Source organism: Idiotropiscis lumnitzeri, chromosome 10 (genome assembly GCF_059441095.1).
Source record: "Idiotropiscis lumnitzeri isolate Australia: NSW breed Sydney's pygmy pipehorse chromosome 10, RoL_Ilum_1.0, whole genome shotgun sequence".
Taxonomy (NCBI): Eukaryota; Metazoa; Chordata; class Actinopteri; order Syngnathiformes; family Syngnathidae; genus Idiotropiscis; species Idiotropiscis lumnitzeri.
In genome coordinates, this window is record NC_142400.1 from 3046852 (window position 1) to 3073832 (window position 26981).

General features: G+C 42.4%; 2 protein-coding genes and 1 long non-coding RNA gene across 6 annotated transcripts in view; 1 reads left to right on the plus strand and 2 right to left on the minus strand.

Annotated features, from left to right (window-relative positions):
* The window catches only part of LOC148328620 (uncharacterized), a 49126-nt gene that overhangs the window by 608 nt on the left and 21537 nt on the right, over positions 1-26981 (plus strand). Inside the window, exon 2 of the long non-coding RNA XR_015845546.1 lies at positions 14489-14639. This is a non-coding gene — a long non-coding RNA (uncharacterized LOC148328620). The remainder of the gene's footprint in view (positions 1-14488; positions 14640-26981) is intronic.
* Positions 1248-11441, minus strand: mnmip1 (manchette microtubule inner protein 1). Its single transcript, XM_088307616.1, has 17 exons — positions 10879-11441; positions 9980-10137; positions 9832-9889; positions 9654-9763; positions 9275-9365; positions 8045-8106; positions 7931-7970; positions 7450-7544; positions 7013-7114; positions 6435-6486; positions 4372-4422; positions 4170-4287; positions 3413-3578; positions 3052-3120; positions 2772-2968; positions 2261-2324; positions 1248-2169 (listed from the first exon to the last, which is right to left on the minus strand). The coding sequence occupies exons 1-17, from the start codon at positions 10880-10882 to the stop codon at positions 2137-2139; spliced, it is 1470 nt and encodes a 489-aa protein (XP_088163742.1). The 5' UTR covers positions 10883-11441; the 3' UTR covers positions 1248-2136.
* thrap3a (thyroid hormone receptor associated protein 3a) lies at positions 12947-26409 on the minus strand. 4 transcript variants are annotated; one of them, XM_088305946.1, is made up of 11 exons: positions 26275-26409; positions 20490-20653; positions 17855-18724; positions 17089-17733; positions 16825-16997; positions 15952-16063; positions 15658-15742; positions 14713-14876; positions 14457-14592; positions 14060-14191; positions 12947-13981 (listed from the first exon to the last, which is right to left on the minus strand). In XM_088305946.1, the coding sequence occupies exons 2-11, from the start codon at positions 20624-20626 to the stop codon at positions 13754-13756; spliced, it is 2682 nt and encodes an 893-aa protein (XP_088162072.1). In that variant the 5' UTR covers positions 20627-20653; positions 26275-26409; the 3' UTR covers positions 12947-13753. The 4 variants fall into 4 exon arrangements, with proteins under 4 accessions (XP_088162072.1, XP_088162070.1, XP_088162073.1 ...); XM_088305944.1 differs by having other exon boundaries at positions 14457-14622; XM_088305947.1 differs by lacking the exon at positions 26275-26409 and adding an exon at positions 20179-20352 and having other exon boundaries at positions 14457-14622; positions 20490-20610.

The window sequence follows — 26981 nt, forward strand, 5'->3', positions numbered from 1 at the left end:
AAGTAAAAGTCCACTTAGGTTATCAATGCCTCGACGCATTATTTGTTTAGCTTTATTTTGAAGTTAGCTTTTGCGGAGGCGGCGTGTTCGTTGAGTATGTTTGCAGCTTCCTTGACATAGCTGTCCGAAATGACGCTGTCCGGACAAGAGACAGAAAAAAACGCTTTCTAATTAATTTGAGGACATGTTTCACCTCAAGTTGCCAAAATGCGCCCATACATGTTGGCTTTCAACTTCTTCTGCTGCTATTATCGTGATTGCGGACTAATCGTGTTGCTTGACCTTCCACTGTATCAACACAAGTAAAACCATATTGGTGGTTCTGTGGTGACTTATACATATATTTTAAATCCTATTTTGTGCCCTCAATGCCCCCTCGTGACTTACAATAACGGCCCAGAAGTCAATTCCCATGAAGTCCCGCACATGATAGGCTTTCTGTGACAAACTTCCCTTTGTCTGTTGGAACACACTCTTGTCATTATTTCTATTTTTTATCTGTCAAGACTGCCCCCCCACCCCGAACTCCCCCGCATTCTTCTTCCTTCCCTCGTCACAAGACAACTTACGTTCAATGTGGAGAGAGACAGTGACTATTCATTTTCATATCTGTGAACCGTTGGTGAAATTTATGGCGTGACCCCCTTTCACCCCCCCTTGGTCCCAGAGGAAGCGTGCCTCTGTTTTAAAAATAGAACTTTCGTTCCCACAGCGGTTGTAGAGATGGGATGGCTTCTAGATGTTAGCCAGATGTGTTCTCACATCGAAACACATTTCAACGTATTAAAGCACATTTTTTAAAAACAATGTAAATGCTAAAATTTGCAAGCATAAAATGAAAAGAAAATGTGCAGTATTGGTAAGTTGTCTTTTGACTAGAATAAATATGGAGTTCCATTTGGTCATGGGTAATGTAAAAAACAACAAAGAAAAGAGATAAAATGCGGAATGGTCATGATATTCTTTAGGTTCAGTAATTTAGAAAATTGCAATCAGTGTTTATTTGAAAAACAGCTAACCGCTGACACTACACTTCCTCCCCGTGCTCTTATTTTGAAATGCAATCGAACAACTTCCGGTGCACTACTTTGCGGACTGACGCTAATGTTACAACTCCCCCCCCCCAGATTACTCACTCCAGGCCTGTTCGGTTTATAGGATAACAGGTTAGCCAGTTAACTCTGCACAGATACTACAGCAGAATGTGAGAATGGCAAATTAAAGTGGATAAAATAATACCAGTACCATATTGTTGATTAATGTAAAAATACATTTTTATCAGATTTAATCAATTGAAAAATTTCTTGACCAACCCTCTTCTCGTCCCTTTCATACAGCGATCTTCATACACCTCAATATTATTTCCGTAAATGAAAAATTAGTCAACATCTCCATGTTGTCAGAACAGCCACTCCGGTCTTTTCTTTTGTGACACTAGTCAATTGACGGCAGTTTCTTTCCACGATGCCGGTTGACTACCGAGTACTTCTATTTTTTTTTCGCCCTAAGGAAATAATGGCGAAATAATGAATAATGTAAAACGTGAATTGTGTTTTAACACTAAGACTTTTTGATTTGATTTATGATCTGACTTAAGCTCACATTCACAAAAGCAGTCACAAAAGATGAAATCTTTCAACAGCCCGATGGCTCCCTCACGTGGATACTAGGAGAATAACATCCATGTTCGGAAAAAAAAATATTAACGTGATACATTTACTTCTCTGTACTGCTGCATACATATCATATTATGCATCATATGAGAAAATATAATACAATCAAACCCAGGACAAATATATAAGATGATAATAAGATGTCAAACTGTCTTTTGTCCCCCTGTTGTTTCTTATCAGCAAGGGTCATGGGTCAATGTGACCCGATATCGATATAATCATCCAAAACATTCTAACAAAGTGCATATGCTATTCTAGTCGATTACTTAACCAAAAAAAAAAATCAAGAAAGAAAAAGAAAAAGAAACAATAGTAAGCCCAGCAGAATAAATGTATCTTCTCTCTCGCTAGATTTCCGTGTGGGTCTGTTTAACCCCAACATATCAAGAGGGTTAATGTAGTCCTTGCTTGTGAGCTTGTTTGCAGTCCACGGACATGTTGCGTGATCCTTTTTGCTTTGAGATTAACGTTTCATTCTCAACACGTGTACTTCTTCCTGCATGGAAAAATACACACAGTGTTTTTTTTTGTCGTAAAATTAGGAATATCATAGCGGTTATTCTTGCATAAAGCCCCGCTTGTCTGACCTGCAGTGTCAGTCGTTTGTTTCTCTCGTCCCGCAGTTCATCTTTCACTTCCTGTATGTCATGTCTGATTAAGGACGCAAACATACATGCACATTTGGTCACTTTTGTCAACTCAAGTGTGACAAGAGCAAGGTGTCATGTGGGAAAAAAAATGAAAGCTTTTACATTTTCCTTCTGGAGGGTAGCGATGAGAAGCTGAGTTTTGAAAAATTGAACAAAATGCTAATGGGGTGATGACAACTGGAAATAGGCTGGTTGATGTATGCGGAAGTTCTTCAGTCAAGCCTTGGGATTGAGGCAGTTAATTTATTTATTTTTACTTTTATTCCAAATCGGAACAATTCCAAGCTGATTGGATTTCACTGAAACCCAAAGTTGACATTTGACTGAATTGTCGTGAATGACAATTAGGTGTGGGTAGTCGACTTAAAAAAATATCATCAATTAGCGGAAATCGACGCCACTGTTATAAAAAAAAGAAAAAAAACTAAAGATGTCCATGTGCACTCACTCGTGTCGCGTCTGCAGAAGCTCCAGCGCCATCCGCAGATCCTTGACTTCTGCCCGCAGGCTCTCCAGCGTCACCTCATCTTTCTGGGCCACTTTTCGGACTTCAGCTGGCACCCGGGGAGGCGCCGGTCGCACCGGCGGCGGCGTCTTGGGTCGGAAGTCGACTTTTGCCGGTGGTGGCTTGAGGTGCTCTGCACCCTGATTTAAAAAAATAAATAAATAAAAGAAAATAAAAAGTTCATCAGTTTGCAATAAATAATTTTGTATATTTTATATCACACCTTTTGTAAGCCAGGCAGTTTATCGGTTTGGCCCTTCTTGGTCAGTTCGGGTTCAGGGTCGTTGGGAGTCTGTAGAGAAAAATGTCGCCATTTTTAATTAAAAATGTTTCTGACGGCAGCAGTTTCGATTCTGACACAAAAATATTTTAACTTGCTCCTGAACTGGTTTTATTCCTTTGCGATTACATTGTTTATCTAATGCTCAATCATCCAAAAGTAAAAGTAAGGCGTGCATTGTTGTCGCCACAAAAATAATATGATGAACTTGGCGGTTGAGCGGTGACTCAACATTCCAAAACTCATTCAAGAGCACTGAGAAAGTGCCATCACCAAGACGGGCTTTTTTTTTTTTTTTTTAAACCTGAACTCCGACGACCGCGCCCGAGGGGGGTCTCCTCTGGGGGGGCTTGGCTCGGTTGGCTGTGGGATGGTTCAGCTTGTCGCCGTCTGCGTCCACCCCGTCGAAATGGTCGCCGTTTTTGTCATCTGAAGATTTGGGCGAGAGTGGGGACGTTTCGCCGTTGGCTCTGCAAGAGTAAATTTGATATTTTGGAAATGGTGCCCAGAAGCTTATTTCTTAAAATAACAACGTCAGCAGACAATGGGTTGCGTGGCGCTATAGTTAAGACCGGACTTGTCAAGTTGGGCGAGCAAATTGTAAGAATCTGTGCCTCACAATTCAGAGGTTCGAGATTCGAACTTTGGTAAGTCTTGGAGGCGAACTCTTGGGTGTTTTACGTGTTATGTAGTCGGAAAACACTTAGAAACAAAAGATCCTCGAAGACGTCTTTGTTTTGGTTTTCTGAGTCTGCTCGCACGTTCACACAGGAAACAGGAAGAAGGCTGGTCTCGCGTGGTCGGGCCCGATCTGACTCATCCTAGACTTTCCGCTGTTTGCCGCTAAAGGTCGGGCATCCTGGCATTCTTTTCGAAGGACACCGTGGCAACCAAAACCTTGAATTTGTATAAGGGCCGTCTCCCGGTGCCAAGCAGGAGCGGTCCTGACATTTTCCCTAGTGAGCGTTATTTAACTTTTGATGAAAAAAAGTAGATTGACAATTATCAAAAAAAAAAACGTGAGGGGGTCGACGTGAAAAGAATAATTGAGAATGTCTCACTTGGAAAAACCTTTGTTAGCTTTGTCTTTGAGTTGAGTCGGGCTGAGTTTGTTGATGCTCGGAAGCTTGACTTTGGTTGGGGGATGGCTTCGCAAATCCTTAAGCTCGGGTTTCTCATCTGCAAAGAAACATGTTATTCATGTCATGTTACTCCAACTGTGAAATCATTTTTTCTTTTGACGCAGTGTGCGAGCAGCCCGACCTTTTGTTTTTGTTGGGACAACTTTGTCCATGGCGGGGCGCTCTGTTTTGTCTGCAAAATGCAAAAGAAAATGAAAAAAAAAAAAAAAATTAAATAAATAAATAAATATCGAATTAATATATATATATATATATATCATTAATATATATATATATATATATATATATATATATATATATATATATATAATTAATATATAAATAATTAATCAAGTGCTAAAAGTCTTTCATTCTTTCATCTTTTTGTAAAACCACAAACTAAATAAAAGATTTAAAAAAAAAAAAAAGAAACGCAATCTGTCTCTACTTCAACACAAACATCAATGTGAAGAAGCTGCACAAGCGCAACGCCTGGTCTCAGCTGTAACCAATTGCACTGCTGTCAAAGCTCCCGAGGGTCACAACAAGCGACAATTAAGAGTTGAGCCCTGGGGCCAAGCTTTGCCTCCAATCCAGTCATACATGAACCCAAAAGCCGCTTGACACTCACATGAAGCGTATACGGTAACGTCGACGATGTGGCAGCAGCACAGGAAGAAAACCTTGGGTGTTCACAGCATTTCCTCTCAAGTGTGGCACACTCACAAAGCAGTGGCGCTCCGACGTGTGCCGCTTGTAGAAATAGCTCGTGTGGCTAGAAGACCTCCCACCCTACCGTTTCCTTGCAAGACTTCTAAACAATGTCACATGACCTCTCGCTCACCACCTCCCCACTGCTTGGGATACTTTCTGAGAAAAAAAAAAATAACTGTGGCGCCAGTCCACCATCCGCCAAGATAGTTCTGAAAACGTTTGGCCGTAACACCTAAAAACGTTAAACCCCAACCGTATAAGTGTCGTCGTGCTTTACCTTCCATTTACGCGCGTGTATTTATAGGCCTCAGGGTTTGATGTTCCTAAAAAAATAAATCTCATTTTTAACCATGTCCTCTTTCGCAAAATGACTACTCCTATCCTGTTTTTACGGCCTCTAAATTTGAACTGTGATCACCCCAAAACCTCGAGAGTTTTTGTTGCAAATGTTTGCTAAATCAGTCAAAACCTTCTCTGCATCAAAAACCTCACCACAAACCACAAACTCCCAAACGTGTTGCGTTCCATCGCCCCCCCCCTCACCCCAAAAAAGCCTAACTTAATCCAAAGACAACCAAGATTGAAAAAAAACCCCCCAAAAAACAAGTTGCCTTTTTTGAGGCGTGTTCTGTGACGTTGCCAAGTCTGCCCGTGACTTCCGACGCGTGAGCTGTGGCCAAAAGCAGCACCTGCGCGAGTGTGCCCGTCGTGTTTGTGTTGTACTGTTTGTTCTCCTGTGTTCAGTAAATTATTTCAAAGTGCATTGGCGACTGTGGTTCCCCTTTGACACCCGTGAGATACTACAATGAAGTGTAATTGCACATCGTCTCCAGTAGGTGGCAGTGGCGCTCTCCTTGCCCGTTGTGAGCAGCAAGTATTAACTCGACGGTTTCGGTTTGTTTTGCAGGGAAAATGCTATCATTTATAGTTGTGGCAGAGAGGTGGTGGTGGGGTGGGGATGCAAATGATTTTCTTCTTGCCTGGTGGGGCGTAACATCAAAGAATTGAGAAGCACAGCCCTAAAGGATGGTGATCCCAGCCACCGATAATTAAGGCAAAAGAAAAAAAAAAATGTGACATTGAGTAAGTCTTCCTAAGCAGCTACATTGGAGCCGTTTGACACATCAGTGAATCATCATGTGCGTCAGAAAGACAGAAATGTCCTTGTTCGCAATGACATTAATTAAAGTTTGATGTATCATAAGTACTAGCGCTATAAAAAAGAAATATAAACACACTCCTGCCAGTTTCATGCTCGGCCGATACTGACAGGTTTTAGTCCGTCATATGGGTGTCACCTCCACGTAACCGAGTATTACTCTCCAAGGATTTACTGAGCGTCCGTAACTCAAATGAAACAAGTTGCACAAGTTACCGCACACGCCACGAGCAACTACCCCGTTAACCACCGATTTAGTTTCCAGTCCAAGACGCACTGTCATGACTTTGCAAATAAAATCGGTTTGATTATGGCAGCATTCCAAAACGTACCTGAGACTTGCTTGTTGATGTTGCGTGCGGGCGGTAAGCTGTTGTTGCCAGCCTGGAGAACAAAGCGCCGACAGAAAAAGCAAACCTCAAGTTAGCTACAGTGCTTCCCTTTGTGTATTCAAGACACGTTCTTTTTTTTTTTTTTTAACACACTCTTTCCACTGAAGGACTTTTTTGGGGGGAGTGAGTAATTCCCAAAAGTCAGAAAAACTCTGAGTCAATGCATCCTGGCAGTGAGTTAGATACCCAAAATTTAAAGGTTTAGTTTTAAAAAAAAAAAAAAGGGGGATTGGTAAATTTGCGCATAACATCAATATTAATTGTAATAATAATGCTGTTATATAATGCTTTGACATGGTGGTGATTCTTTGCAGTCCTTGGATGTGGCGACTCTTGCCCTAGTTTATCTGGCCAGAGAAACTCAGTGCAGGGGCGGGGTTATGCAAATTGGGCCCACTAATGCGGCAAAATTTTCAACCGCTCACTTACGGACATTTTTGGAAATCGGCAGGAACTGTGTAAACCCAACAATTTATTTACAGGAAATGTAAAAAAATATATTTTCTTGATTGACTCACATTCAGACTGTCCATTGGCGGTATCACCATGACAAAGTTATCGGGGAAGAATCCGCAGCGTCCGTTGAGCTCGCCCTCCCACCAACCGTCGTCTTCGGTTTCCTTCAGAAGCAGATGAAAGTGGCATTTACCTCAAAAAGACCCCTCCCAAGAAAGCAAACTTAACCCAAACCGTCGTTAGCACTTATCAACGTTATTTGTCAAGATTTTTTTGGGGGGAGGGGGTGGAATTTCTCATTCATGAGTGGCTCCTTCATCAAAACATTCACACGTCTCGCGGCACGGAACGTGATAATCTGGCGAGAGGTTGGACTGGTTGGGCTGGTTTTTAACAAAATGATAAATACGGCATTGGAAGATAAATAGTACCTCGAGGTAAGCGCAATGTCATCCGCAAAGAATGTCTGGGAAAGCATAACACAAAAATGTTCTTGAACCTTTCTGAGGATGACGACGGCGTCTCCGATTTTTAAATCCAGCTCGTCCTCTGCTTTGGCCTTGTAGTCGAACATGACTTGACAACACTCCACCACTGCGGAAAGTACAAATCGTGTGAGGATTTTTTTTTTTTTTTTGACGCTGGTGCTGGTCAATGACCCCATCTCCGAGAAAAAACATCCACTGCCAACGTCTCTTTGACGTCAAGGGTGCGGAAACTCAATCAGGATTTTGAGCTTTCAAGTTTAACGCTGGAAAACCCCAGATGATAAAACCCAGAGATAAAGCAAACTGTGTCAAATACTTTAAGAATAATATGAAAGACCTCAAGCACAACAAATTCAGTTGCGGAATGTTCGCTTGTGGATGTTGTTGCAAGATTATGAATAGACCTGTCTATCTGCTTTTTGAAACTCTTTCTGTTATTCCTGAAAACTGCAACCACCTGAACATCACTTTAGTGTTATTAGTGCAACGTACCATTTTTTGCTTTGCTGCGCACTGTTGCTCTCTGAGATATCTGTAAAATGAACACAAACAAAAAAGATGACCAATAGAGGGATCACAAGGACGATGATAATAGTTGAGCTGTACCTCTTTGCTGAAGACTGCATCGCTTAGCTTGGGTCTGACCTTACTGTCATTGTGTTTGCCATCTGGAAGAAACGCACACCACAATATTGAATTTGATTTCGCAATTCTTTTTTTTTTTTTAGGATGATGTAGGTTTTGTAGAAACGATAGTCACAAAAAGATCCGAACCGAGTTTACTACGTGACAATTACAGACTCTTACAAAGCTCACGAGATTTTTGTCAACCAAAATGCCGAGCAGCAGAACAAAAGCACTTTTATTGGTCGCAGCGGAATCAGGTGCCGTCCATCAGGAACGAGCGGGAAACCAGACCACCAACGAGGAACAAGTGGGCGACCAGTCCCTTTACTTATGTATACGAAAGGTACAAGGGTCAAACGCAGAAAGGAAGAAGTGGAGATGTAGGTGGGCCCAAGTCAAATGCCGTAACGTTCAGATATACGTTCATGAAACGAAGAAAGGAAGAACAACTAAATCATATTTTTTGTTCTTAAATTTCCAGTGACCCTCAAACCCGAACGGTCTTTTTCACGTCTACGTAATCGTCAAAAGATGCAGCAGGCAAAAAGCTTTGCAATTGTCTCGGATACTTGCTTTTGATTGGAACGTTGGAGTTTTGACAAAGTACATCCGTTAAGCCCAAATCTTATTGACGGGCGAACGTTTGCCGAGGTAGCGAAGGTTGCGTTCAAGTCAGGGTTCACGACAGTTCGTGCGGTCGCAAATGTTTGCCAAATGTCACCCTCTCTAAGAGCCCTCCAAATGATGGTCGACATTTGACACCGTCCTCCACCCAAATTGGGATATTTGGTTGCAATGGAGCTCTCTAATCTCGTTGCACACTTGAGTACAATGACAATAAAGGGATTTCTATTCTATTTCTATTTCTTCATTTGGAACAATTCCCGGGTCAGAGTTTGTCAAAGTACGAGCAGCGAATCTTAAAATGGCTGCTTAAACCCAAATGACTGACGTAATGTTTGGATTTGAGCACGGGTCCTTTTGGGTCTGTCGTGTTACGATAGAACTTTGTCTTGCTCGCGATGAGTCGATAAGAACATTTTCACCAGGTTCCGCAAGCTTGCAAATGTTGATGATCTTTTGGGCAGTTTAAAGACCCAAGTAAAATAATATTCACTCATTTACTGCCATTGACGGCTAAAGACGTCAAAGATCCAATTTAGTAGTTAATGAGGCGTAATGAATAATAAAAGTATCTGGTAGACATACCTTTCGGGGCGACGAAGATCTCTCGTACAAAGTTGGACGGAAATGCCCCCACTCTGCCGCTTTTGATTCCCATCCACCATCCGTCTTCAATCTATCAATTTCAAGAGACCGCCAATGAGAAACACTTGTTTTCTACCAACCTGAAACTGAACGCATTCTACAGATGACAGTCTGTCAATCGTCTCATTCTTATGTCACAGAAAACCCCCGGGGACGAATTCCGGTCACCGGATTACATGGCACCGACACGCTAGACAAGAATAGCTGTACCCAAACAAAAAAACTCTCACCTGAGCAAACTCGAGTGCATCCCCGTGATTTATTTATTTACTCAACTCGCTGCGGGCTTCGCGGCTGCCGAGTGACTACAAAACCTCACCTCGCTGATGATTTCCACCGTCTCCCCGACCACCAACTGCAGCTCGTCCTCGTTCGCGGGGTTGTAGGCAAACACCACCTCGCATGTCCTTACTTGTTTCATCCTCTTCGCTGAAGAGATGAAAGATAGTTTTACAGAAAACAAGTACTCCGGATTTACTGACGACTTAGATGCGTACTTGTTCGGATGCTTCTTGGTTCTCGTTTGCTGTCCCCCATCAAATATACAGGGACCTCCTGGAGAGACCCCCCCCACACACCCAAAAAAATGCGGGTCAACACAGATAGCCAGGACACACATCTCGGGATGTCGTCGCCAAAACAGACCTTGACAAAGTTGGCCGGGAAGATCCCTCGCTTGCCTCGCACCTCGCCCTCCAGCCAGCCTTCCTCACTGGCCTTTGTGACGTTTTTTACCACGTCCCCCATCCGCACCGTAATCTCGTCCCCCATCGTACCCTCGAAGTTGATCAGCACCAGAACCTCTGCGGCACATTTAAAGATGAAGTAAACATAGTTTTTAACATATTGCAATAGATATTAAATTATTATACATTAAAAAAACGATTACCGTATTTTCCGGGACTATAAGCGGCTACTTTTTTCCTAGATTTTGAACCATGTGGCGAATACTACGGTGCGGCTTTTCTGTGGATATTTCTTTCACCACTAGGGGCGCTCTATAGTTCAGAAAATACGCTACATGAATCTCGATTATTTTATTTTTATTTTTTTTAATTTTCATTGGGTCTTTTCTGCTTGTCGCTGTGTTAGAAGGCACTGTTTTAACGATCTGTTTATGTACCTTGATGTGCATTCACACTCACTTATTTTTTTTCAACATAGAAAACTGCGGCCTGTATATATTTTTTTTCCCCCCAAAATAGTTGCTGCGGCTTATATGCTTATATGCAGCGACTGTTCAATATTTCAGTGTCTTTAGCGCGATAAATGGTAAATGGCTCTAGCAAGTGAGCCATGCCACCACCATGTATGTTCTCGAACATCAGGAAAAATTCTGGTTCTGCCGATTCTGTGTCTTGAGAATGACGACATGACCCGGATGAATGGGAATATTCACACGCACATAGTCCAGTTAGGAATTCCTCGATTTTTTGAGCGGCAAATAGTTTTAACTTAGCGGTAACTCCCCTGTCTTGATCCCTGAATCCTAGCAAAGCAAATTAAAAGGAAACGTCATATATCTCTAAAAGAAGCAGTCTCACCCATCTTGTCCGACTTTGTTTTCCTCAGTCCGATGTGTGAGTCACAGAACTCGATACCGCCGTCGTCTGTGACCTTCTTCCTACTTGTCAAACATTAACATTCAGCGTTTCTTGAGGCTTGTCATTGCAAGTCGAAAGAGAGGAGGGGAGAGTGAGAACTTGAAGGAAGGAGGGAGGGAGGGAGTGAGGAAGGCTACGGTCTGTGGAAAAACAGGTGAGGCAGGTTTATAAATGGTACAGCTGAGCCAAGTCACCTCATAAGTGTTTACCAGCTTGTTCTCAAGGAGATGAAGCAATGACAGAAACATTCAGCACTGAATAAGGTGGCCATAAAGTCACCTGCTGTGAACATCCCTATAAGTCTCAGTCATGTGTTTATGGAGTTAGTACATGTTGTGCATCCATTGTGCGGCTTCGGCTTGCGTCTTCCCACGTGACTCATGATGCGTCATGAGTTTGTATACTGTACTTGCAATCGGAACAATACAATACTATACTGTCATCGGAAACTGGAACTTTCACTCCCATACGTGCACTTCCATTACGTAGCTACAAGTCTCTTATGTAGAAATTTGTTGTAAAATGTTACAAAAGCCCGAGTAGTGTTGCTATCCACCACTTAGTTGTCATGATGCCGTGTTCGATAGGAAATGGGCATTGAAATTATGCCTGGATTCTCTTTGTATGACCCAAGAGACACTAATGTGATGTTTGTTTGTTCTCTCACATGGCACAATTTGGATATGCGTTATGTCAACAATACATTGGAAAAAGAACAAACGCGCCTGCTAGCTCGCGCCTGCTAGCTCGCGCCTGCTAGCTCGCGCCTGCTAGCTCGCGCCTGCTAGCTCGCGCCTGCTAGCTCGCGCCTGCTAGCTCGCGCCTGCTAGCTCGCGCCTGCTAGCTCGCGCCTGCTAGCTCGCGCCTGCTAGCTCGCGCCTGCTAGCTCGCGCCTGCTAGCTCGCGCCTGCTAGCTCGCGCCTGCTAGCTCGCGCCTGCTAGCTCGCGCCTGCTAGCTCGCGCCTGCTAGCTCGCGCCTGCTAGCTCGCGCCTGCTAGCCCTGATTTAGAGGAAAGCAGCTTTGTCAATGACAGTACCACTGATGCAATAGGTGCTCAAGTGACAACTAAGCTAACCATCAATATCAGGGATGGGGAGGGATATCACTTGTCACCACACTTCTTAGAGTCACAGTTTTAAATCAAAACCAAAACGATCACTGAACAATGAAACTAAGAAATACAATTAACACAAAACATGCATCTCACGTCTTGGATGTAGCAGTCTGGATAATTTTGAAACCCGACACAACTCTGACATCAGCAAAAATCTGTATATTACGAAACCTTCTCTGCTTTTTTCATGCGAATCAAACAGATAATGCAATTAAGAGGCGCTCAATTGGACTCAGTTGTCATCAGTGTTCCATTTAATAAAACAGTCTTCAAAAACACAACCACCCGTGTAACAGAGATTATTATAGAGCCATTTAGCTCCAGCGTAACACAAACAGGCACTCCAGGTGAACACAAATACTACTAACTGTCCCTTTTGAACATCGCTTCACTCACTGGCGGCTGTTCATTACGACTTTTGCATAATCTTTAGAATTAAATAATGTAAACACCCTACTACGGAAGCCAGAGTTTGCTTGCGTAAACCAGCAGACGTAAACAAATTCTTTTCATTCTTTAAAGATACTTTGGCAAACAAAAAAATTCTAATTCTGGGTTAAATGTTCTTGCATCATCTAGTATAAAAAATGTAACCGGATAAAGTTGCCCCATTATCACAGAATGAGATCTTTTTTTAAAGATAAAAAGCAAATTATCATCTTCTAAGCAAATATAAATCCTGTTTGATGAACACACAAATCCAATTGTATATATAAACGTGTACGTGTTTTCCTTATATCGAGCTGGCTACAGCTCCTCCTGTGAACAGAAATTCAAAATGTGACCCATGTCGTAAAAGTTAGCTTCATGCTAAGCTACTGTAAATCCGATAGACGACCTGACTTTTTGATGACCCTTTCCAGGTTGGTCCCTTTGTCAGATTGATGCTCTTGAATCCCTACAGTATGTGACACCAGAACTACAAAAAGTCTTACAATTTAAACATTTAAGGCATAAATGTGATTTTTATTATTTTTTTTATTATAATTTATTTATTTTTTAAATCCCAACGATAACTATAAAAAACATTCCCCCCAGCAGTCTTTTGATTTTACAAACCCAACTCCAATGAAGTTGGGATGTTGTGTTAAACCAGTGCTTCTCAATTATTTTCTGTTACGCCCCCCAGCAAGAAGAAAACAATTCACGCTCCCCACCCACTCTACGCCGCAAATATAAATAATAGCATTTTTGTCGCAAAACAAACCTACATCGTAGAGTTAATACTCGCACGCACAATGAGAGCGCTGCTGCTAACTACTGGAGTGGATGTGCAATTACACTTTATTGTTGTACAGCTGGAAAAAAAGCATGTTAGCCAGGGGCATATGCGTCCCTCTCAGCATCGCACTGCTCTCTCATCTCTTCTGTTTTTCTTTGTTTACCACAACGTCTCAACTTCATTGGAATCCTTGTCATTTTGAAAGGTTCAGGGCACAAACAAGATTTTTTATTTTATTTTATTTATTTATTTTTTTGGGACTGACACTCCAAAAAGTCCACCAGTCATTTTGTAAAGTGTGACTAGGACCAGGGAACGTATGGTGGGAAACGGTAATCCACCGTGTAACGACTGTCAAGTCCCGGTGAGTCATCTTCTAAGAAGCGAAATCAGATGTAAAACCTCTGCAATCTGGATTTGTTGAATATTCCAGTGGATGTAAGTCCCATAAGGAAATGCTCTCTCAAGATGTCGTCACTCAGGTATTTCCGTCTTTCTGGTCCCGTTCTGACTGATCTTCCTGCATGCCACTTTTTTCTCCGTTGACCAGGATCCGATCTTGGGTCCAGGTGTTCGACCCGCCGGCGTTGGCTTTACGTATGATAAACCTCGCCCGTCCTTGTGAAAAGCCACCTCCGCCGCGTCCTTGCCCTCCTCGGTTATCCATCCACTTGCTGGCTTCTACCTCGCCATCTCTGTCGTCGTGCTTGGTCAACAGACACAAATACAGAATTGTTAAATCGTCATGAGAATTGAAGTGAAAATGGGAAGAAACATGTCCTACCAAGTAGTATGTTCGGCTCCTTGGGGTCCATTCCTGATCCCAGTCTTTGTTTTTTGGCGCTCCTCCCATGTCTGGATCGCAGTCTTCCTGGTTGTGGCTCCTCTTCCAGCCCCTTCCGCGAAATTTTACTTGCTACAATAGACAAGAAATTGCGGTGTTTTCACAAGGGAAAAAAAAAAATTTTTTTTATATATTTATATATATATATATATATATATATATATATATATATATAATAAAATCTATCCCAAAAGGGCAAACCATGTTTGAGTAATGTCATTGTCATTTGCTTTTTGGATAAGTGAAGCAAAAAATTTAAAATATATTTTTTTGTACTGTATTTGACATATTGCCCAGTTCTAGTTGTCACAGTAGACAGCAAACAAATGGAACTCACAAATTCTCTCCACTGTGTTTCTTTCTCCGCAGGCGTCTCAGTCGGAGCAAGCCGAGCCCTGTTAAAGCCGTCGTTTTTGAGCTCGGGCTTGGGCACGTCATCCACATGAGACTTTGAAGACGACGATGAGGACGACCTGGAGCGAGAGAACTTGCTCTCACTGATCCTACACGGGGGTACATGGTACGTGCACATTCCAACAATCTTCCTCAATTTTATTGGAGAATCTCAAAAAGGATCGAGGTGTCGCACGTACTTTGATTTCTTGGAAAACTTTTCTTCCGATTTCTCTGGACTCGTCTCTGGGGAATTGCCAACCCTTTCCTGATAGTAATCTCTTTCGCGGCTTGAATACTTTTTACGCCGTTCAATATCCAAGCGTAGGTCCATTGGGTCACCTTTTGTTTTTTCCCCAACATCCTGAGTAATGCAAAACACAACACAGTGTCGTGGACATACTTTGGATTAGCATGCAGATGTTGTCAAGTCTGCCAAGATGGTTCGTAAGATAAACTGAACTTTCTATGGGAACAAGCTCGGTCAGAGTACAATTAAAACTCGTTTACTGCCATTGACGGCTAAAGACGTCAAAGATCCATTTGTTTTTACTCGGCTGGTAGTGAATGCGTTGAGAATTCAACTAGACTATGTAGTAGAATCAGTCATCATCATTTTAGCTCCTCACTGGTTGGGGCCGTGATTAAATATATATTTTCTGTAGGACAGTCTTGTATTATCCAATTCAAACGAGTCACTCAAGATTTCGAATCGTGTTGAAATCCATTGCTGCACACAAGATGGGAACCCAAACTTGAGTTTGAAAGTTGGAAGCAATATTTGGTATCAAATCATCATTTTAGTTCTAATCATTATGAATTGTAAGGTTTACTCCTAAATGTAATCGTAAATGGATTCAATGTCTTGCTCTTTTGGGATATTTCCATAGTTTTGATACTTACAAAGACAATTAGTCCCTTGAACAGCTTGGGCACGGCGGCATCCACGTTTTGACTTTTATCTTATTGATTAGCCTCAGGTTGGGCTCGTGCCAACATAATAACCGACTCACAACAGAAAGTCAAAATGCCGCATTGACATTCACTCATGAGAGGGCGAGCACTCTAAAGGCATCTGGCGTGCTCACTGGTGCGCCGTTCTGTTTGGCCCTGTTTATACGTCATAGTGCAAAATAGTCAGTCACCTTGTTAGTGCCATCCTCTGAGCTTTTCATTGCCTCAAAAACCTGTGAGTGTTTCTTAAAAGCACTTGGTGATACGTCAATTCTCCTGCAAGGGATGACACAACAATACCATTAAGACACCGTGCCGTGCTGTTCCGTAGCCACACTTAGCTATGAAGACGAACATCCGACAGGACAATGAAGAACGAAGAACTGACCTCCACCCGGAAACAAACAACAGTGGAGGAAAATACCTGAAGGCTGCTTTTTAAAATGGGAGGCGGAGCCACAGCACGCTCACGAGGGCGACTCTACCTGTGAATCTCCGGGCTTTTTCTCGGCTTCATGCTCTCCCTCTCCGCAGCTTGTCTTTGGTAGACGGTGAATCGCTCGTTAAGAGTCAATCGGGAAGACGTAAAGTGCTGAGCTGTGTAAAGAGTGAAGGCGTTATTTTTTTCTCCTTTTCAATTCCATATTTGATTGCGTGCAAAAATATGGATCATGCCCATGTCAGTTTTTCTGGACGCAGCCACAAAAAACGATATATAAGCCACACCAGACTATAAGCCGCAGTGTTCTATATTGAAATAATGATTTGTTTACTGCACGTACAGAACGATTTCATACTATGAATGCACATAAAGGTACATAAACAGATTGCTAAAACAGTGCCTTTTAACACGGAAACAACTTTGCTAATTAAAACAAAACAGACCCAAGAGAAAAAAAAAATCGAGATTTATTTAACGTATTTTTCTATAACTATATAGCGCCCCTACTGGTGAAAGAAAAATCCACAGAAAAGCTGCACCGCTGTATTAGCCGCATGCTTCAAAATTGAGGAAAAAAGTAGCGGCTTATAGTCCGTAAAATCCGTTCAAAAAACAGGAAACCTGGGCGCATAATGAGGAGGAAGTCTGAAAATCCTTAAAAGGCCGAGTCTAGACGTTGTTTGCAACTGGACTACGGACAAAAAAAAATATTTTTGGAGTTTGGAAGTTTTTGAGGTCATTTCAATTTATTATCAAGTATAGAATGAGTCGCTAACTTTCACGCCCAACAGCCAAAGACGGCTTTGACAGTCATTTTGAAAAGTTACTTTTGACCTCCAGATTACGTTCCTTCAACCAATCCTTGAACATTACGAGATTGGTTAAACACGATGGAGTCGTACACATCTAAGATCACCTCTTATGTGGTGCAGGATGGCCACAATGTGCTGAGCAAATAACTCGGAGGGAGTTCTCTGCATGGGAGCAGTCTGAACGTGTTGAAAGATGGAGCGGAACTCCTGGCCCCTCTTTGAGGACTGGACCAGGTCCTGAGACAACTGTCGTTCCTGAGCTAAAATCTCTGAAGTGCTGAACATGATCAAAATTATTGTGTGAGTCAAATCCAGGATGCAGCATAGCATTCATAGCAAAGTGTCCAAACCAGAAAAGCAGAACTTACCCTATCAAGCTGTCTCCAAGGAAATCCATTCTGACATTAATCTTGGGCTCAGGTTTTCTCAAGGACGACAGTGATGAGTCCTCTTGTGTCATCATAAACATCTCCCTGTCTGAGTTCCGCCTCAACAGTGGCAGAGGAGATGATGTTGAGGGAGATTTTGATATTTTGCTGGGTTTGCTACCCAACTCTTCAAAGGTTTCCCGCCGAGAAATGGCAGCCGATTTATGAGCCGTGTACGTCTCGTCTCCGAGGACGTTGGGTTGACCGTTGGCTCCTTGTGAGGACGCCACGCTTACGCTTTGCCATCTGTCAAAGCACTCGTCAAACGGCTCTCTGAATGAAAGAACAACCTTTGGATTCCGGTTGTCCGTGTCTCCATTGTGCCTGTCTTTATTGAGTGACTTGGAGTGAGGCTTGAGGAGTATCTCGTCCTCTGCCTCATCAGACGGGGAAGGAGAATCATTTATTAAATGATTTAAAGTCACTTTGCCATTCAGGTCTTCGGTGTGGCGCTTGGACGGTGGCTCAGCGACACTGGCAGGTGCTGGACCGTTTATATTGGCCTGGTCATCCTCTGCGGTATTTGCCTCTGTGCTCCTGTTTTCCCAAGCGGGGTTTGTTTTTTTATTGTGCTCCTTCAGAAACCTAGACAAACGGAACAAAAAAGAGAGAGACAAAGCTAACGCAAATTTACATACAGCAACTCTACGTGCATGCAAAGATGTGATGAAGGTTATCACGAACATAAGAATAAAATCCGTCTTACTTTCTGAATGCAATGGAGATGGCCGTTTTATCTCCATCAGGGAATTCCTCGCTCTTGAATATGTCAAGGCTGGAGAGCATTTGATTGAGCGCTTCCTGTGACAACATTTTTGTAGAGGGTGCATTACACATGGGCTGCCAAGGGGAGGCGCCATTGTTGTTGTCATTCGAATTCTTGGGTGAGGTACCAGCCTGGTTTGAGTTTTGGCTGTTCTGAACATTGACAGCAAAATTTTCTGGACTGGCTTTCTTTGGACTGCTGTTGCACTCCGTCAGCACTTTCCAGCCCCCCTCTGTTGACTCGCCACTTTGACCTTCTTGGGCATCTCCCGCCTCGAATTGCTCCGCATCTGCCCCTTCTTTCTGGGCCTCCTTGGAGGTCAAAAGTTCCTCTTTTACATTGTTGGAACTTTGATTAGCCACCAGAGAGGCTTTAGGGGGAGAGCCGTGAGAGGAAGCGTTAGAATGCTGTGATTGCCTGGATAATGGTGAAAGGGATCGGTCAGAGTAGCGGGAGTGTCCAGGAGGAGGGGGGCTTCCGGAGAATTTCTGGAAGTAGGGTCGCCCTCTGGATTGGTTTTGGTGATGTTGCTTTTGCTGCTTTTGAGGATTATGCTTGTAATTTTTCCAGTTGTTCCGGAAATGATTGTTGTTGTTGTTATTGTAGCCTCTCCCGCCGCCGCCGCCTCCACCACCACGCTGGTATCGTCCGCGTGAGAAGTAGCCCCGTCCTCTGCCGCGGAAGTTGTACGGCCTCCGAAAGCCGCGGTGGTAGCCTCGGAACTCACGGCTGTTCTGGTATTTCTTGTCGCGGTTATAAAGTGGCGATTGAGATCTTGACCGGGACCGTGATCGAGACCGTGACCTTGAGCTAGAACAACAAAAAATAAATAAATAAATAAATCACACTTAAAGTCTGATTTTGATCTCTACACCTGGCCTGATATTCAGAAGAAGCCGATGTGCTTTTGATAATATTTGGGAAGTTGTGGAAAGCAATCAAGTAGATTTTTGATTTGGGTATCCATTTTTCTCACTTTTACTTTTTATTTTTACTTGCCACAATTAAAAACTCATTTATGAACGTTCTACTCCCTACTTTGTCAAAATAGGATCATTACTTTTTTCAACTTGCGTGGATGATGACATGACTTAAAAAAATTTGAAATAAAGATTTAAACAAATTTGGGGACTTTCCTGGTGTATAAAACTGGGACCGATGGAGTAATTTGAACCAGGGAGCATTAAGGACGTTGATGCAACAGATTCGGGGAAGAAAGTTATTCCAATCCACGGCCTTATTCAAGAGAATTATTTGATTAAACATGATGGGTTCTTTTATATCAGAAAGTTTTTTTAAGGTTGTTATTTACCAAACTTGTTTAGGCTTGCAGTCTTTCACCGTTTTCAGAGAATTGTTTGATTTGATTAAAGAAAAAATGTATATTCTTGGTGATTACATTGTCTTGTGCCAGCCTTAAAGTAATGAATTTCTTGCGTAACATGTCTCTCTCTTGAAAAACGCACCTGATTCAAACGATCAGCTAATCAAGAAGCTCTGAGAAGCCTGATAACAACCCTGATCATTTAAATCCGGTGTGTTGGAAGAGGGAAACATCTAAAACGCAGCCTGTTCTTGAGGACCGGACTTGGGTACCCCTGAGGTATGGTCTGTTTTCTGTCGTATTCTTTTTAGTATTTTAAAAACATTGGCAGAGTCATGTTTTGATTCATGTTCAGTGATTTCTTTCTCCTCACTATAACTACTCTACAACGTACGTTTGTGGCACTAGCGGTTCTTCCAGATCCCAATTTCTGTGCTACCATTGAAACCAAACACCTCTGTTCTGCAGAAAGGTGGACAATCAGAACACCGTGTAGTGGCGCAAAAGTCCACATGGTGGCTCTGGTGCTCCTCATCTGCACTACTTTCGCTTCAGCATAAAATAGTAGTGTGCAATATATCGCCATGATCCTATAGTATGTTATCGCTATAGTATATGTGTGCCAGCCACATTTTGGGACTCCCCGCGGTTACATTTGATCTTATGAATGTTTTACATCTGGCGTAGACATTAACATCTTCTGTTTCAGGCTTTTGGTGTAGACATCAAACTGTAAATGTTTTCAGAGTTTTCCCCACCGTCTTTTTACCATGCATCGTATTGTACTCCCGTTTCCACCATCCGTGGAAATGTTATATGACTGAACTCAACAAACCATCAAAGTATGCCAAAACAAACTCATTCATCCAAAGGCAGCAAAAAAGACAGAAAGGATGTAAAAGAGATATGAAAGATCGGCAGAATGCAAATAAAAACTCACCGCGTCCTTTTTTTCATTGGAATACCGAGCGATTCACAAGGCAGCGCACTGAGCTGCTCTGCACACTTAATGGCAAAGAGTTGCGCTTACACTCCAGTTGTGTCACATGGGCCAAACAGAGGAGGAGCGCTCTACTCAAATCCTGTTTGACTCTATGCTTGCCGGTAATGACGGCTAACCAATCAGTGGAGAGATGATTATTGCCAAGATCAATCGGGAAAAGATATTTAAAATGTTGTCAGCCCATGGCAGAAACAAAACAAAATTTTTATTTTATTTTTTTACAAGTCGTGCAAATTGGTGAAATCTACCTGTACCGATGTCTCCTGGAGCGGGATCGCGAGTGACTTCTCTGAGACTGCGAGGTTGACCGGGATCTGGAGCGGGATCGGGACCGGGATCTCGAGCGACTCCGAGACCTAGAGGCTGATCTCGTGGCTCTGGACATCCCCACTGGCAGGGCAGGCACCTCAAACTTTCATAGAACAAAAAAAGTATTCCATTCCGGTCAGGAAAAAAAAAAGCTAATAAAACATTTTCAATGGCTTCAGTCGGATTCTAGAGTTAAATTAAGGCAAGATCAAAAAATTGTCAGAGAACAAAACCATCCCGGAAAAAGATATTTCAACTGAAAATACAAGAAACTTGGGAAAAAAAATGAGAGTAAAGGAGCAGCCTCGAAATAGAGTAGAAGGCAATGCGTAGTAGTGTCAGGCATCAAACACATGCTGTTTTTATTTAGTCACTGCTCCTCATTTGCATAGTGGGCGGACTTCCCTTGGTCACCTGACTACCACACTACCACTCTGCCTGAAGTCGGGCTTTGCGCAACCGATCATTGTAGTCTATAATTTCTTTGTCATGCATAAATCTGAAGATATGAATTCCAAAGCCCCCAAAAACACTGACTTGGCCGGACGTTGTGAAGTTAATTCCAGCTGAGCCCAACATGAGAATATTAGCTTGCATTTATTATGCTTGCAAACGCTAGTCATTTGAACAAAGTCCAGATGAAACATGCAGCTGTCAAACATGTTTGTTTTTATGCCACATTAAACTAGCCGTGCAGTATAAAGCGATGGAATATACAATAATGGTCTGTGTTGCGCTATCCAAAGATAACAGAACACTCAAACGACAAGGAACTATAGATTTTTGGCCGAGGTCTGAGATCCACGAGGGATCAAATGACCAGGGTCATCTTCCTGGATTTCGGCCAGAACGAAAACTACCGACTGCCTACGACTGCTATTTCGAAAGTGGTGCACCCTATCGCATTGGTGGTCCCAGTGTATATCCTTGCTACTATTTTGGAAAGGATTGAAACCGATCTGTCCAACCCCCACCCCCGCCTCCTTTTGGTGTTCTTTCATAAGCGCTACGAGCACGCTGCTCTCCCTGTTCCTGGCACTTTGTTGTCGTTGGCTTCCAGGGTGTAATTTTCTGAAGGCTCCCTGCCTCAACTGAGTATCCACTAAGCTTAGCCTGCATATTTCAAGAGCGTGGCATTCACATGTTGCGCCGTTCAGTCGTAAAATGGTGGGCTGTTTTTCTTCTTGACATATCAGAGCCCCCTTGGAGATGTTCACTTGCGTGATAGTCGTTATTCTGGAACATCTGGACGATGTCGAAAAGGAAGTTTAAAACGGACGGACAATAAGCTTCCTCTCTCAAATTGCATGCCTACTGCAATTAGAAACCTTCCTTCCATACGCCACATTTAGCAGCGGTTGGCAGTGTCACCTCACAGCAAAAAAGTTACGGGTTGAAATCTATGTCAGATCTGGCCTTCTGTTCACTGGGAACTGTCACAACTTCTACCTTTTGGCATCATGCATATTTTTTGAGAATGGAGCCACGGTATCAGTTCTGCCATCTGTACATGATGTACCATATTACAGTGCTTGTAAAAGTAATCATTTTTTCCATGTTTATTTTTCATAGACGAAGACAGAATGTAGTATCATAACAGAAGTGACGGCCTGTGTCCCATTAGCAACCTTTTCAATGCCTTCTGGTGGTCAATATAAACGCGACTGACATGGAATAAAGGGGCGGTTGAAGTCATTGCATAAATATTACCCCGTTCTGAAGTTATATCCAAGCCTTAGGCTGGATGGGTGTAACTAAGTCCTAGAACGGGGGTGTGAAGTTTCTTATTTGGGTAATTTGTCGTCCGATTCCCCCATCTGTGGTCCCTTCTCAAGGTTTCTCACGTTTTCTGATGTGTCAATTTAGCACGCTATCGACTTCTCTCTCCCAATGACGTTTGGGATTCACCCCTGGTCCTTCAGATCCCTCTACCCCGAGATTTCTTATTAATGGTCTAGCACAGGGGTAGGGAACTCTGGTTCCTGGAGAGCCATATCCTGCCTGTTTTACCTCTCTCCCTACTCCAAACACCTGATTTAAATAATCAGGATCGTTTAACTGGAGTTCCCTACCTCTGGTGTAGCATCTAACAAAGTCTAGGCTAAAAAAAAAAACATCATGGCAACTGGACATAATCATTAAAATCCAAAGATCCACCTACTTCTTGCAACCTGTTTGTTTTGTTTATCCAATTTAAAGTACCAAAGTCTCTGCTACTATGCATAAGGTGCACCATATTTACCCAAAACATAACTTCTTCCTTGTCACATCATTAAAAGCTCACTTGCGGAGTCTCAATTGAGAACCATGTACAGCTGTTCCGCCGGCTTCACAACATATTGTCGGCAGCCTAATCACCGAGATTTTAGCCACTTAAGGGAGCCTGTGGTGTTGTTTGGTCTTTTAATCAGTCAACTCTGGATTTGCTGACAAACGCGGACCGCTGCTGGACTTGTGAGGACCTTTTAATGGATTCCAAATAACAGAAGTGATCTTGTTAAAGACCTCACTTTTGACAACGTGATGACACTCACAGTAGCACAAATAATGAGCGATAAACTCCAAGCAACAAAATGTTCTTGGTTACCTTTTTTAAATGATGAAAACAGAAGAAACGTGTCGTGTAAACAAGGTCGGAACTGGCGTATAAGATGATGCGTACAATAAAATACAATCCAATGCAACTTTATTTGTATAGCGCATTTCACAACAGCTAGGTCTTAGTCTCTCGCGGCAGTACAACTGGACTTATGAGTGTCCTAACTTTTGAGTTTTTGGAATAGGTGGAGATTTGTGTTACGTCGCCGTCATTGGAACAAAACATCAAAGCAGACCCGGGAGTAAGACCGAAGTGGTCCTTACATAAACAGGCACTGTAACAGCTGTAGTTTAATTTCACGTCATGAACAATGGACCTGCAACTTGATACGCAACTCCAAGTGGCCGAGAACCAACAGTCCACTCCTTTCAAGGACTAGATCATTCTAGCTGAGATGTCACGGTGAGCAGCTGGAGTCACATTTGCCATCTTAAAGTTCCCCCTGAGCTGCCTTTAGCCCGCCGTGTCGTCGGGACAACTGCCACCGTCCATGAGAACCATCTCTGGTTCCTTGAAATGCAACCACTCTCCCACTCCTTGTCGAGACACACTGAAGCGGTTAGGACGGACAACAGGCCCTCCGAGAAGATAAGCCACGCTGCTTCCTGTTCGCCTTATGAAACAAAAACAACTGCTTCGCTTCAGTCTGCTGAGAGCTCAGAGGAGGTCCTGTGTCGCAACATACTTCTTTGTTCAACCCGATTTTCAATTGCAGTACCGTTGTAAACTGATGAGGCCTTGGACAAATAACGGCAGTAAATCCCCGCCTATTTGCACGTCACGATTCAGAATTTTAGTTATTTATTTTTGGCGGATCCTATCTTCAGCTATTTTCGGAAAACCTCACCTGTGCTCTTTGTGGAACACTTAAAGATGATGCCAAAGGCGACGTAACCTGCGTTTGTGTCACAAATTAATTAAATCATAATTGAAATTGAGATTTATTTAGCGTATTTTCTGAACTAAAGAGTGCCCCTAGTGGTGAAAGAATAATCCACACAAAAGCTGCACCGTTGTATTAGCCGCATGGTTCAAAATCGAGGAAAAAAGTAGCGGCATATAGTCCGGAAAATACGGTACAGTAAATATTCGTATGAAAAAAAAAAACACTTCTAGAAAATATATTAAAACAAATGAAACAAAAGCGAGTCAGGATGGTGGTAACCGCGCCCGCCATCTTGTCTGTTTCATGTGCCTTGACCATCGTTCTCATTCCAACGTATTCCATTACATTCGAAACTGTCCTACGACTGCGTAATAAACATCTTATTGCGCGCCTAACGTCTGCGCTTTGCGAGATTTCAAGTACGGCCGAGTGTCACACAGGCATCCTTGCGTTGACTCGCTTCCCAACGCATCTGTCGGCGCCGTGTTCGCACACGAGAAGGACACCATCAGCTGAAGTCGCTGCTCTCTATTTTGGTCTGCCGGCAACACGCCGGCGATGAGTTATAGCTTTATACTTGCAAAATATGCACAGTTGCCATTTGCTTTTTCCCTTTGGGCCTTGTAGTCTGCATGGAGATAAGATTGTGGTCGGAGGAGGGTGCCTGTTAAACTCCTTTTGGGTGAACTGACAGAGCAACTACCAAGTAAAAACGATGCCGTTTATTCTAATGATCTGCCGTCATACGACTGAAATGCAGTACAATAAACTTCATGGTTTGTTTTGAGCTATTTGTTGAAAATCTGATTTTTGCGCTTTCTAAGCCCCGGCCGGCTTGTGGAAATGTTACTTTAAATGATGTCAAGGAAGTACTCAATGTTGAAGTCAAGCTCTTCAACTGAGGGATTAACATTTTTTAGAACTGGGAGGAGCCAAGTGTAGCCTGGGTTGATAATGAAATTCATGGAGTCCTCGCCATACGTATGTACACCAACATTTTTAGTTTTTCAGAGCAATGTTGAATAGGAGTTTTAAATTATATTAACATATAATTTTTAGACATAGTTTGTGGTTTATGTAGTTTGAACTATTAATATAGGCAATGTGCATGCCAGGCCAGCAGGTGGTGCTATTAAATTGACGTCAACCAACTCCTCGTTGCCCAGCCCAGCTGGCAGGTCATGGGCAGAGAAACTTGGCGAGGCATTGATTAATATGTTAACTGGTCACACTGTTTTTTCACAGTGGGACCAAATTTAGAATGACTCTTTTTGGTTGTTTAGATTTACGTTGGATGTGTGGGCAGACATGAGGCAGGCTCGTGTCAGTCCACAATTGTACACTGTGACAAGCGTGATTATTAGCTTAACTTTCTGACATGGATAATTTTATATATTTTGTTTCAGTTCATTATGAGTTGTAATGTCGTGTCGTGTTCGTGTTGCCTCTGACAAACAATGAGCTCAATGTTACAGTTATCGTTTGATCCGCTGCAACAGGATACCGGACCAAAATGAAAACACATTAATACACCACAAGTCTGCCAGCATATGTAAATACAGACACTCCTTATCATAGTGTATTTGCATGTGTGTGTTCTCATGGACAGCTGGTGCTTATCAAAACAGATCAAACTGAATCCGGCTTCCCAAAAGGAAATTACATGAGTCGACTTAGTTGACCACAAATCGTGGAGCGAAGGCACACACTATTAAATATTTTTATTTTAAACATTATGCTACTAAAATTCATTTGTAATCCTAAAAGTATTTTTAAAGCGATTATGTATGCAAATTGAGATACATATATAATTTAAATGTATAATAAAGTTAAAAAGTGATCAAATAACAGCCATTGAATATCCAAAACCAGGAAAAAAATAATGTGAAAAGACACGGAATGCACTTAATAATTTTATTTATTCATTTAGTTTTCATTACCAGCTCTCAACGACCACCCAGAGTGCATCCGCAGACCACTTTTCAGCCCGCCGCCCACATTTTGAGAACCACTGCCGTGTGATTCATAGTGTACAAACTGACTTGGAGCTCATCCTCACTCCTCTTAACCACAAAGGGAAACTCATGCCGTCCCACTTCATCATTTTTTTCCCCCTCTCCTCTAATTGCCTGCTCACACGTCACTGCGCACAATCTCTTAATTGATGGCAGCATGCTCAAAATGTCATGTTATGACATAGTGATTATTCGCTAAAAGGAGCACAAAAGAAGTCACTTACCGGTCAGCTTTTTTTTCTTTTTTTTTTTTGTTCAGCGTTGACGTCGCCTCATATTCGGCAGCCCTTGAAAGTGTCAAAAGTCGTCCCACGGTAGTGCTCCTTGCATGTGCGTCCGAGCGGATGTGTGGTTTTTGCGTGTGTGTATGATCGGCTGGCGCGACTCGCTCACTTATGGCTGCGAGCGTGTGCGCGTGCACGTGTCAGTGGGAGTGTTCGTGTGTGGGTGTGGATGTATGCATGTGTGCATGCGACCGAGAAGGGGGAGTCGCCTTTGCGCTCCCTTTTAGCGTGCGTGTGCGTGTGCGTGTGGTTGTGTGAATAACATCACGGTCCAAAAAGATGTGGATTTAGCATGAATACTCAAAAAGCTAAAACAAACAAAAAAATACAATCAAATACAGCACAAAACAAAAAAAAGTAATTAAATCTTTCATGAAATAACTGAAATAATATGCATTTTAATTCGTTAATTAAATATTCATAAAATTAAAAAAATTATATAAATTGCTGGTATATATTTTTTTCAAAATGTTAAATAAATAAAATATTTTAATATATTTTATTTGAAATATTCAGTTACATTTTTTTTGTCCAGCTGTCTCCTACCGACCAGAAAGAGGCTGCAGACCCTCAAAATGTCTAATTTGCCACATTTGTATATATTTTTAGAATTAAAAGAAATGGTAAATAGTACATTTTATGCAATG

Excerpts from the sequence above, each read along its gene's own strand:
- mnmip1 (XM_088307616.1), bottom strand. Across the intron at positions 7,971-8,044 it reads ATGCAGTCTTCAGCAAAGAG|ATATCTCAGAGAGCAACAGT; the intron begins GTACAGCTCAAC and ends TTCATTTTACAG. Across the intron at positions 7,545-7,930 it reads GCGCAGCAAAGCAAAAAATG|TGGTGGAGTGTTGTCAAGTC; the intron begins GTACGTTGCACT and ends TACTTTCCGCAG.
- thrap3a (XM_088305944.1), bottom strand. The coding sequence starts at position 20,626 with ATGTCCAGAGCCACGAGATCAGCCTCTAGGTCTCGGAGTCGCTCGAGA. Across the intron at positions 17,734-17,854 it reads ATCTCCATTGCATTCAGAAA|GTTTCTGAAGGAGCACAATA; the intron begins GTAAGACGGATT and ends CCGTTTGTCTAG. Across the intron at positions 16,064-16,824 it reads CATCCTGCACCACATAAGAG|CTCAGCACTTTACGTCTTCC; the intron begins GTGATCTTAGAT and ends CTCTTTACACAG.